This window comes from Heteronotia binoei, chromosome 2 (assembly GCF_032191835.1).
Source record: "Heteronotia binoei isolate CCM8104 ecotype False Entrance Well chromosome 2, APGP_CSIRO_Hbin_v1, whole genome shotgun sequence".
In the NCBI taxonomy this organism is placed as follows: domain Eukaryota; kingdom Metazoa; phylum Chordata; class Lepidosauria; order Squamata; family Gekkonidae; genus Heteronotia; species Heteronotia binoei.
This window is the reverse complement of record NC_083224.1, coordinates 168938803-168951561: the sequence shown is the minus strand read 5'-3', so window position 1 is coordinate 168951561 and position 12759 is coordinate 168938803. Positions and strand designations below refer to the sequence as shown.

The 12759-nt window shown below is 39.9% G+C and overlaps 1 protein-coding gene across 2 annotated transcripts in view; it reads right to left on the bottom strand.

Moving 5' to 3' along the window:
* Positions 1 to 12759, bottom strand: part of TRMT1L (tRNA methyltransferase 1 like) — a 29088-nt gene that overhangs the window by 12863 nt on the left and 3466 nt on the right. For both annotated transcript variants that reach the window (XM_060232396.1, XM_060232395.1), the window contains 8 exons: positions 10875 to 11033; positions 9789 to 9899; positions 8860 to 8973; positions 8140 to 8204; positions 4360 to 4489; positions 3599 to 3722; positions 1767 to 1846; positions 1144 to 1384 (listed from right to left, as the gene is read on the bottom strand). In XM_060232396.1, coding sequence (XP_060088379.1) covers positions 1144 to 1384; positions 1767 to 1846; positions 3599 to 3722; positions 4360 to 4489; positions 8140 to 8204; positions 8860 to 8973; positions 9789 to 9899; positions 10875 to 11031 — 1022 coding nt within the window. In that variant the 5' untranslated portion in view covers positions 11032 to 11033. The remainder of the gene's footprint in view (positions 1 to 1143; positions 1385 to 1766; positions 1847 to 3598; positions 3723 to 4359; positions 4490 to 8139; positions 8205 to 8859; positions 8974 to 9788; positions 9900 to 10874; positions 11034 to 12759) is intronic.

The window sequence follows — 12759 nt, the reverse complement described above, 5'->3', positions numbered from 1 at the left end:
TTAGGGGGAGTACAATTCCATCCAGAATAGGAGATACTGCAACTCCTGGGTCAAACCTCTCCACTCATCAGTAGCAGCTCCATTTCATCAGGACTAAGTTTCAGCTTGTTAACCCTCATCCATTTAAACTGCCTCTATGCCTTGCACTCTCCCTGTCTATCTCCCAGAGCAGGTCTTCCACTGGGGCAACCAAGGCCCATTTCAGCCCCATAACTAGGCTCAAAACCTGACTGGAATGGATTCAAACAATCTGCTTCATTCAATCATCCATGAAGTTGCCTAGCCACTACCCATTCAATCACCCTGCTCAACAGTGGGACATCTGAGACTGGATGGCAGTTATTCAACTCTCCTGGGTCCAAAATAGTTCTCTTTAGGAGTGGATGCACCATTGCCCGCTTCAATACAAGGGTGATCACCCTCTTACTCAGGTAGGCATTTACTGTCTCCTGGACTCAGTCTGCTAGCCTTCCCTCTGGCAGACTGAAACAGTCATGAGGGCAAGCATTGTACAAGGCAGGTGTTAGGTCTTAAACTTCCAAGAATGGTGTCCCATCTGCAGACTGAACAAGCTGAAAGAGATCCCACACAACTGGACAAGCCAGAACTTTGGGACCATACAGTCCTGCTAATGTAGAATCCAACTCCTAACTGATGTGAGAGATTTATGCACAAAGGTCTTAGCAATATTAATGAAGTGGATACAGAGTAGTCCACCTCTTCCTGTAGGCTAGAACCCAATAGGTCCCTGACCACCTAGAAGAGTTCCACAGGTTTATAGTGTGCAGATGCAATGGAAGCAATATAAACTGCTGCTTTAATTGGATTCGTTCCATCAAGTCCTTTGAATAATAAATCATTTTTAAAGGACATATATAATTTTAAATGCATACAGACTGTCAGTTAATTTCTGCAAAATTTCTATTAAGTTGTGGCAACATGCTCCTACAATATCAAGTCCATGAATTTACTCCATTTTATACCCCCTTTCAGTAGCTGACTATTCCATAAAATGTAATGTTTTGTCATTGTCAACAAATCAGTGTTGCCTTTTGCAAAAGTATTACAATTTTGGATCTTCCACACCAAGCTATATTCCCCTGAGGATCTGAGAAGTATCAGAGAAGGAAAGTGCTGACTTACATAAAATCAAATGCTCTCAAGTACATGATGACATTGGCATCCATTTGTGTCACCTCAATGGTAGGAATATTTTCCTCCCTTTCTTCTTCACAGTCATCTTCCTCTTTGCGGCTGCTCACTACCTTCATCTTATTTAAATGACAGTTCTCATGTATCATTGTTACAGAATTCTGATTATAATCATTGATTGTGACTTTTACAGAATTTCCAAGATGCTTTGCCCACTGTAATCCCATTATCCCTAGGAAGCAAAAGACATGCAATAGAACAGTTATATGCATGCACTATGGTAAAAGAGATTTCTCCTTTTTCTTTCTTTAAACCAGTTTCCAGAGAAACAGACTCACATTCTCAGTACATGTAATGAAAAACAAATTCTTCTAACTTCTGTGTACATGCTGTGAACTGAGGTTGCTCCCTCTAAGGCTGGAAAATATGCAGATCTTTGCTCCCAGAACGGCTGCCAAGAGCAACAGGACTTTTACAAATTCTATTCCAAGTATTTATCTATTTCCATTATTGGTATCTCCTTTGCTGGAATGGCCAGGCGCATGACAGAATGTGAATACAATCTATTTTTACAAAGAATACTTAGTGAATCCAAGCCCAGAAGAAGATACTACCAGTGGCTCCAAATGCGTCCAGACACTCCAAAGGCTTCCGCTCCTCAGCTAAAACGGCCAAAGCACAGACTATCAACTGCCTAAAAGAAGAGAAAAGGAATCCTGATGAAAACAATTGTAAAAATACACTTTATTCTTGCTTGATCTTTAACAACATTTTCTAAAAAGAGTTGCAGAAAAACATTTCCCTGTAGTTATTAATATTGTTGTGTTAAGTCTAGTAGATTATTAGATTTATTTTTGATAGAATAAACTCCCACTACTATAATGTGGCAACACACATAGAGCAGGCAGTATTGGATCCAGTATGAAATCTTCTGATAGCAGAAAGGAACCAATGGATCCATCACAGACTAGTCCATTATGACCTACTAATTAGGGCAAATGGATCAGTGCCCCATCAACTATGGCTCCCCCCCCCTTCTGCCTGTATCCTTACTGTCCTTACCAGAATTCCAGGAAGTGGAAGGTTGCTAACTAAGTCAGTCTCTGTCTTGTCTTTTGCCTGAGCACTGGAGGCAAGCAAGTCCTTCCCTATAGTGTTGGAGGGTTTTTCTTAAGCCAGGTCAATCCATACCAGTACATTAGTCTATTGGGAAGGTTTCAAATGCCTGACTGACCAACACATCCATAAGAAGCCACTTATTAGCCCTGTTAATGTTTTTTTCTTTCTTGGGGAAGAGGGATTAGGAAGAAATACTGAGTTATCAAAGGCTATCTCAGACGAAAAAAGTATAGCTACCAAAGTTTGAAGGGACTACCATTCTCGCTGGCAAGCCTCCATTTTCTTCCGTATTCACACTCGGGCCTATTCAACAGAATAAATCCAGCCCTTCTCCTTCAAATGAGAAGGAGGCTACGATTTCCTTTTAGTAAATTCAGGTGAGAAGAAGTCATGTAGATGTTTTTTGCAATTAAATTTAGTGCGAAGGCAAATAAGATAATACTGTCTTTCAGCTTTCCCCCTGGCTCTGAGACCAGTGAAGGAAAGTAACTCCTTTGGTAACTTAGTTGCAGAGTAGAAAGCAGGAGCTCCCCCTCCCATCGGAAAACCAAATCTTTTTCAGTCCAGTCTGCAACCCTCTAGACAACTGCCTAAGACTGAATCCTCTTGAGTATAGGAGGACTAACCTGGTTAAACATGCATAGGTTTGCACCATTAATAGTCACTTTGCATATATTCAAGCATTTTGTTACCAGAACTTCTGAAAAAATGTTGCCTCCTAAAAGCAAAGAGATGCTGGGGCTTCTGGAAAGCCTCTGCTCTGAAACCAGCATCCCTTAGATCCTCCTTTGCCTTGTTAACCTTACTTTTCTTAGTGTATTCATTGGTGGGCTGGGGAACGGGATGTGGCAGAATTTCTTTCTTGTACTGGGTATTCCTAATTGTTGCCGACACAGCAAAAATGAGAGGCTGCATTAGACTGGAATCTGCATAGGAATCAGGTACATGTGAAGGGACTGTACTGCTCTGCTTAACCTTTTTCTAAAGTGTCACTGCAAGCAAGGATGGAGAGAAAACCAGAATTAGTTTGCTCTGCCTACCACTGACTCCCCTGCCCTCTGCTCCTCCAGCCCCAGTGGATACCAGCCACCACAGCTGGGACCCAACCCATAGTACTTTGCCAGCAATGTCCATGTTGTGCCTGATGGGTTGTGATCTTGGTTAAAATCCTTCTTCAGGCATTGGCACACTGACTGGCCTTTGGCGAGAGTCTCTGATTCTGTACTACAGAAACATCAGTCACCTACTATGTGACTTTGAAAATGTGTAAAGGAAATATATTTTAAATGCTCCCTAGAATAATCCCCTAGAACCCAATATTTCTTACCTGTTAAGCTTCATTTTGGGATTAAAATAGGAATCCGTTTTCTGTGGTGTAGAATAGTTAGGAAGGACTCGTACATCTATGTCTGTTTCTTTCAGAACTTCATGTGTAGACTTCGGAGCATGGGCTAAGAATATTTTTCAGAATGGGAGAAACAGTGTTAAGCAGACTGTGTGTACATTTTCTATGATGTTCAAGAAGCACTCAAAATCATTAGATCTATACTAGTGGCAGCTCAGAATATTGCAATCATAAAAAAAGAAATTTCTCAGCCAATAAAAATACTGTTAACCGCATTTGCAAAATCAGAAATAAACTATTCTGATTTTTGCTGAGCAACTGTTGCCACAGTATTTCTAATTTTATTTTGATACAAGCAGATCATATGAAGCTGCCTTATACTGAATCAGACCCTCGGTCCATCAAAGTCAGTATTGTCTACTGACTTCTGTAGTAGGGGTATGCGGGGGCAGAAATAAGCAACAGAGCTTTTGAATGTATTTCACATCACTAGCGAATACTGAAAGACAAAGGCTTTAATTCATCCATGTTAGTCAGGGAGTTAATAAAGAAAGATCTGCCATAATGCCTTTTAATGATATCAGAGGCTATGGAAAATCCTTTTTAAAATGGCTTCAAATTCGACAACATAGACAGGATGATATATTCCCATATATACTAACTGCATCACGCATTCTACCTGTAACATGCAATGAACACAATGCAAGATTTCTATAATAAAACAAGGATACCTAAATACTTACCAATGCTATACCTAGATTCAGTTTCTCCTTTATTAACATGCCGTTTAACATGCCCTATCATATCAGCCCTTCGGGTAATGGTTGCTGAACAGATAATGCAGTGGTAATGGGCTCCCATCTTTAGGGATATCTACAGCACAAAGTGTAGAGTTAGTGCATCAGAAAAGCTGTTCAATATTAAGATTAGACTACATAAGAAAAAAATGAATAACCATTAAAGACATCTATGGATGATATCATTGAGAACACAGTATCTTCATTAGCAGAAAGTTCTAATGAGACTTCTTAATTATTATTCTAATACTGTTTTGTTCTCTCCCCTAAGATAAAGTATTTAATAAAGCTGCTATTCTTCAAAGTCTTGCTGGATTACTGTAATGTGGTCTGTGTGAAGTCACTGTTCAGAAGCTACTGATTTTCATATTGTGTCCTCCCCCATATTAGTGGGTTCGAGTTGCACACTACAACTGTACTAAAAGAATTCTGCTAGTTACAGTTTGGGCATTCAAAATGCTGATTATGACTGACGCCATTGTACTAGTATCATGAGTGCCATAAACATTGAAGATCTTGGACTGTGCTGCTTACTGCTTTGTAATTTTACTGACTGTTTTACTGTATAGTATTGTTTTATATTTTGATGTTGTTTTACTGGTTGTTAGCCACCCTGAGCCCATTAAGGGGAGGGCGGGATATAAATCTAATAAAATAAAATACAAATTAAAGACCTAAACAGCTGGGTTGAGAATACTTCAGGAAGCATTTTCTTCGCAGAGGTGTCAAACTCATTTGTTATGAGGGCCAGATCAGACATAAATGAGACCTTGTTGGGCTGGGCCATGTCAGGCTGGGCCATATGTGTACTTATTTAAGATTAGGTAGCAGAGATATAAACTTTATAAAGGAAACAGACAAACCCAATTAAATATTTAATTAAAAAATAAAAATAAAACATGCTTAAAACATTAGCACTGGGTCTTAAAGGTGGTTTCTTTGCATTTCTCTTATGGAATCCAGGGAACTGTGCAAAGGAAGCTCTGGCTCTTTCCTTCCTTCCCAGGGGACAAGGAAGGGGAGGAGTCTGGCAAAGCAAGCACTCCTTCCCACCTTCCTCCCCAAAGGAGGAGCCTCAGCCAGTGGAGAAAATAGAGGCTTTGCTTTGTAACTCCTGTGCAATTGAGCAAGCCTGGCAAAGCAAGCTGTGATGCAGAAGGAAGCAAGAGACAGGGAGAAGGAAGCAGACGACAGCCAGTTGCTCAGGAGCATGATAGGAGCCCTCTGGGGGCCTGATAGGGCCCCTGGGCTGCATGTTTGACTCCCCTGTCCTATACAATATGTATCCCATCTGCACACTGATATTGAAGATTGTGTTACTATGAGACCTTTCTTAACACTGGCAAAACGAGGAGCAAGGTAACATGGTGTTAACCTTGTTATGAAACTCCCTTGCCCAAGAAGCTCATCAACAACCAGCTCTAACTTTGTTCCAACCAGCTCTACTGTGACTTTTAAGAAGATGGCTTCATGTAGGTGAGGTCACTTTGAATGGCTTTTAAAGAAGAATATGGAATGTAGCATATTTTACTATTTTAGACGATAACCAAATTATTATTATTATGATGCTGTATCATACAGTTTCACATGTAACCATCTGTAAATTGTCCACATGTTTCTAAAGACCATGCTAATGCATTAAAAAAGGCAAACACTTCCTGTCTTTATTTAGAAGTTCATGTGTAGCTCATCCACAGCTAAAATCTCAGAACTATAAGCAAAGTCTTCTCCAGTAGAACACGGCACTTGATCCCGAAAGATTCTACAAACCCTAATGATGTTACCAGCCGTGAAAACCTGAAATCTTTGATAAAGTCTTACTATGCTTTGGGCTGTCTTTTCTAGTGTTTTACCCACAAAAACTTGTGAGCTCATGATTCAGCTTTCTGGAATTATTGGTTCATGGCAGAATGAAAGGAAGCAGAATTGTCTCACTTCACATTTCTCCATGTCATCTTAATTTAAATGTAATATCTCTACAAGGTGTAAAGCAAGTACCTTGACTCCTAATCTTTTCCTGCCAACCTGTTATAGGCTTTTTAACAACTTGATAAAAACTTGCTTTCTAGAATTCCCGATGTGCTGCTATTACACCATTTCCAAAGGCCTAATTTTAGTCAGGACAAAAGGAGGAGGAGGTTTGGATCTATACTTCACCCAGGGCCAGCATATGGGAGTAGGCAAGGTAGGTGGCTGTCTAGGGCGTCCCCTTGCCGTGTGGGGTGGGGGCAGGCGCCCCCTCCCTGTGCTGACCCTTCCCTCCTGCTCGCACCCCATCAGATACTCCCCCGCTTCAGAGGGAGAGGGCTGGGCAGCAGCTGCCTAAATCATTATTCCTTTGCCCCAATTTGGAGGGAAGGAAGGAGAAGGTGGCTGCTTCAGCCAGCATTTTCAGGTGATGTCAAAGTGTGCGATTAGAGTCTGGGGGGGGGGGTAGTGCGTGGCAGAACCCCTAGCGCCAGGGTGACTCCGAGTCTCAGGCTACACTCAGAGTCTCAGAGCAGCTTACAATCTCCTCTCCTTCCTCTCCCCAAAACAGGCTCCCTGTGAGGTAGGTGGGGCTGAAAGAGCTGAGAGAACTGTAACTGACCAAAAGTCACCCAACTGGCTGCACAAGAAGGAGTAGCTAATCAAACCCAATTCTCCAGATTAGTCTGCCACTCTTAACCACTACACCAAACTGTTTCTCCTCAACTTGACATGTAATTAATCTGCAGAGCGCAAGGTAAATTTAAGTCAATATGTACAGTATTCTATGTAAACTTCTAAAAATTATTTTTAACGTAACTTCATATAGAATGTAAATAATCTATATAAATGACAAATAATAAAACAGGCACACTATCATCCCTCTAGCCTGTTCAAAAATAAGTACAAAATATAGGTATAAATATTATGATTAAGAACGTGCGTATTCAGCATTTCTTTTCCTCCCTCAATTCCATACGTAAGAATAGACAGGAAGGGTAAGAAAGTACAGCTCTTAGTCTCTGAACTCATTAATGGTTTCTTACAGCTGGCTCAGAATACAGCTGCTGGAAGAGACCATAATAAACATTAATAATTTATATAATGGGGGAAGGTCAATTTAATGATATAACCTCATGCTGAAACACATTCATTAGTTCAGAGTTGGTTTCTGATCCATTCAAGGTGCTGGACTTCTCCTTGAAACCCCTCAACAGTATGAGACCAGAGTATGTCACATACTATCTTCTCGTACAAAAATCTCATTTGTAAATTTAGGTTATCATTTGGGTTTAATTTTAACTTTTAAACCACCTTGAGTCACAAGCAAAGGCAGGACATAAACATTATCAGTAGAGGCCCTTCTCCATAATCTCTGCCATCTGAGGTATAGCGGACAGTGATGCAGGATAGGGCATTTTTGGTGGCAGTGCCAATGGAAATTTTTGCCTAAGAAGGACCATCTCACTCCTCCTTTGTTGGCTTTAATTAATAAAGCTCTTTTCAGAACGCATTTGGAGCTAATCAGTTCTTTTCTTGACCTGTGGTGTTTTATGCTGCCGGTTGTTCATTGGTTGTCATTGCTAGGCTCTGGTATGATTTGTTGCTTTCTTCAGTCATTGGTTTTATCCTGTTTTTGTATATATGATGTGTCACTGTAAGCTGTTCCGTGTGCCTCTCAGGCCAAAACTGAAACATTCTTAATTATCCCAAGCTTGTGCAAAAAGACGAGCATTTGTATAACTACAGCTGTAGTACCTGGTCTCCGGCAACATTTGGTTTCACGGGGCGACAAGTTAAGTGACAAATGCACATTCTGTAGCCTGGAATGTAGAAAGGGCTTGGTCACTTCAGAATGATACATGACAGACAGCAAGTTCTGTGCTGTCTGGGCCTTCAGTTTAAGCCAACTGCAGACAAAAAAGTATCTTATCAACACTGATCAGATTTATTGGTCAAGTTAAACTTTAGTTTATAACAAGCTACCCAACAACCCTCAGGAGGCGGTAGGCTCTCCTTGTTTGGGGTTTTTTAAACAGAGGCTAGATGACCATTTGAAAGCAATGCTAATTCTGTGAACTTAAGACAGATCATGAGAGGGAGGGCACAAAAGGTTGTATCAGTGTTTATGCCCAGAGAAAATCAAGAAGCATTTTTTCTCCAGGCCAGTTTGGTCAGGGATCCTGGAAGGTTTTTTGCCAACTTTTGGACATGGAACAGGGGTCACTGGATGAGTGTGCAGGGGAGGTATTTGTAAATTTCCTGCATTGTGCAGGGGGCTGGACTAGATGACCTTGGAGGACCCTTCCAACCCTATGATTCTATGAACGGTGGATTTTGTCTTGTAACTTGAAGCACTAACCAAGAAATGAAAAACTGCAACATTAACTTTACTTTAAGCCAATGTGACATTACAGTACAGAAACACAGTGGTGACATTACAGTACAGAAATACAGTGGTATTTAAGCCAACTTTACCTTCAAACTCAACAGACACTTTCCAGTGAAGATTCTGAAGGTGGCGATGGAGCTTATTACCATAACAAGCTTTGAACTTGTCTTCAGGGCAAAGAGGACAAGATTTCTTGATACCTGGTAATATAAATTAGACCAAAATAAGAAGAGACACAATAACCCTAATAAGCACCCATTTTACAGGGTGCTTTCCCTCCCATCTGCTTTGCAGGGTTAACTTGGACACTGTTCTGAGGTTTTCAAGACAATCACATTTGCTTTCCAAGCAAACTGTTCAAGAACCAAGTTTGATGGATCAAAACAAAGCAACTCTTTGTAACCAAATTAGATTATGAAGGAACTAATTTGTAACCAAATTAGATTATGAGAGCTGCTTTGGACTGTTTTACTTTGATCTCAGCTGGGAGGCAGTTTTATTTACATAGTATCTCAGCTGTTAAATCTTAGCTTGACTATGCCAAGAACCAGGCAGGGGTATGATGCCTGATCTCTCCTCTTCTTCTTCCAAACAAACATGCAGTGCTGATGCCATTGCCAGTTGCTTTCCTCTGCCAGCAGGACTAGCTCAAGTGCATCTCCTGGCTTGCAACTGGCAGAGAGGATAAAGGCATATCTGCAAGTTCCCACAATGGTGCATGAATTTACTTACATTTTTTGCAATTGTTATACATAATATTGTTATTCGCCAGCACTTAAGCAGCTAGTGTTCCACACATACACAGACTCCTAACAATAGCTCATAGCCCACTACCCTGCATGGCCCCTCTTCTGGCTTGCAAATTAAGATCAATGATGAACCCTCTCCAGTTATTCAGGATCTATGATTAGCTGTTTTCCTGTAGTCATTAGGTTAGGTGCACTTCTAAGAGTCTAGGACTACATACATTCCCTCTCAGCCATACCTTTCTCTTTGCTGGAGCTAGCTTAAATACCTGCCACATCAGAGTCTGTGTTCTGGGAAACAGTTGAGATTATGCCATCTTCCTTCAGACCAGCCAATTTCTCTAGATCAGCAAGTGTTCTTTGAATTGAAATGTGTTTCTCTAAAACAAAACAGTTCATTTTTTTAAGTTACTTTTTTGGCAGGGGTACATAGCTTGTAATCAAAAGTTACTTCTTCAGAAGCTTTGCAGCAACTGGAAGCTTCATACCGTCATCTCTGTATCCTCCAATCTATGACATCTTGCACATACACCTAACCATACAGCCCTGGCCTATCACTTACTTATAGTGCATCTGCCTGCTGCTACTACATCTGCTTTGCATTAAACAGAAGTAAACTGCGCAGCTTTGTCTGCAGAATTTGAGCAAAAAATGTCTCTTGGCACAGAATTTCCCTGCTGAAATCCTAAGAACATTCTCTAGAGAGTAAGCCCCACTGAATAATATGGAACTTTGTTTGAACAGACCTGCTGAAGATTGTTCCCAAAGAGCATCAGTGCCATAGCTCTTTTTGTAAAATCAACACTCAAGATAACTTCCCTCTACTGATTCTTCCTACCCAAGTACAAGACTTAATGTTAATATTCCCCATGGTTTAAATTATCTCTTAACTTCCCTTTAAAGGAACAATTTTTGTAATGAGCACAAAATTACATATGGTTGAGTCTTTTAAACAGAAAGCGGTTCATGCATAGTAAAATCAAACATTAGCTTGTTTGCAAAATCTGAAACATTTGGTCTGAGCACCTTAGTTTGAAGGATGAATCACGCGCTGTTTACATGGCTGTACTTTCATTGCTGTCCAAATACAGTGAATGTGTGGAAACTATTTAAGTGGTACATTAATTTATATTTTAATGTTTTGCTTACAAAATGTTGGAAGAGGAATTTTAAGAACGGATACAGAAACTGGTATTTCAGACGTTTTTCAATATTGTCTGCTAGAAAACATAGCTCGGGGAAAAAGAAAGAACTACATTGTTCTATTTCAGGAAGTATGTTAAAAAATGTATTTCCATAACCAGATTCATACAAATATCTCTAACACATCACAAACTTGCAGTGGACTAACAAACCTCTGGGAGATTCAGATGATGCATCCAGTAGGTTTCTGTTAGGTTTTTTTTCCATTTCTTGTTCTGTTTCTTCATCCTTCATTTTTGTTTCTGTTTCTTCCTCGTTAATTTGTATTTCTTTCATAGTCATTTCTATACCATGATGGTCTATTTCCATTTCTGTGGACACATTGAGGGAAAGATTAAGAACTATGTTTAGAGTACATTTTTATTAGGTGCAGTAGTATTAACGCAGTATACAATCTAAAATGGTACAAAATATTAAAAGCAGCATGTAAAGTGTGAGCTTGAAAGGGAAAGTTGGAGGCAATCTAGGTTTGCCTGGGCTACCAGCTTGAAATCAACAAGCTTTAGATCTGGGAGCAGCCAGTTGTGTGCCCTACTATTTACATGCATCAGTTCTACAGTTTAACTTTTTAAAACCAGAAAAATTTAAGAGACCTAGATTCAATACAATTTTAATCAAAAAACATAATTAGCTTTCAAATACAGATATGAAGAAGCATGTGGTTACAAAAAGGGGGGGGGCATCTTATACCATTACAGAACTGTTGTGGTTCTAATTCTTATCACCCAAACAAAAGATTATTATTAACACAGAAGTATTCTGGAAAGTAACTTTTACTCAAGCATGGGTTTGGCTGGAAGCAATTGCTGAGAAGATTAAAATTTGTTCACCTTTACTAGACTGAGCAAAGGCAAAATTTAGAGAAGCCTTATATTCCCTAAGGGTAGATTCAGGTGTATAGCTGTGTTGGTCTGAAGCAACAAATTTTGAGTCCAGTGGCACCTTTAAGACCAACAAAGTTTAATCTTGGGTATAAGCTTTCATGTGTGTGTATCTGAAGAAGACAAAAGCTTATACCCAAAATGGTCTTAAAGGTGCCACTGGACTCAAACTTTGTTGCTTTCCCTAAAGAGTGAGAGGTTCCAAGAGCAGCCCTTACCTGGGTTGGTTCCCTCTGGAACAGACCTGTGCTGTTTTTACACTACCCCACATCAGATCTCCAGAGAGATCCACAGCACTTTTGCCAGCTCACAGCAGAATCTTATTCTCTGACTTTGTTAGAAGCTAAACCTGCTACTTTGTTATACATAGGACACTTTTGTCCCCTCTATTCAGCTGGAATCCAGGGCATGTCCACCAAGCCCTGATAGGAAATGACTCGCTGGAGACAGCCTAACACTGAAGACTCACTGATGTAATAGTTACAATCATTAAGAAAAATCACCATTCCTTTTGTCATGGGCTCTCATTTCCCCAAGGCATTTCACTTTATCCCAAGCATACAGGACATAATAATTTACAGTAAATGTACTTATAATGTAGGCAATCAAGATCCCAGATCTGAAAGTTTGCATCAGGGTAGCAAATCTCACATGGGACACTTGAATTTTAGTTAAAAGATGTTTCTGAGAAAATTCTGATCTTCAGTATTCCTTCAATACTCAGCAGATGGGATTGACATTGACTTCCATTTTTATTGCAGAGAAGAATTTTCTCAGAAATACATTAGCCTTGTTGCTAATTCTGAGGCCAGTAGCACCTTTAAGGCCAACAAAGTTTAATTTTGGGTTTTGTTGTACAAATGTTATTCTTTTGCATCAGACGAACATGGCTACCTATCTGAATTTATTGCTAATTTGGTAGCCTACCACTTTTAAGTAACTGTACTGGTCCTTCTCTGTACCAAGAAACTAAACTATACACAAACTGTGGATTGGCATATTTTACTTGAAAATGTAAATGCTGCAAGAGAATATTCAGGCTTAGATGTAGCATTACTTTGAGGCAAACAGGTTCCCACAAGCTATAAGAAATTTGCCAGACAAAAGGGACAGTTAGTGGAGATCAACAATAGAAAAGAAGATTTACAATTAACAG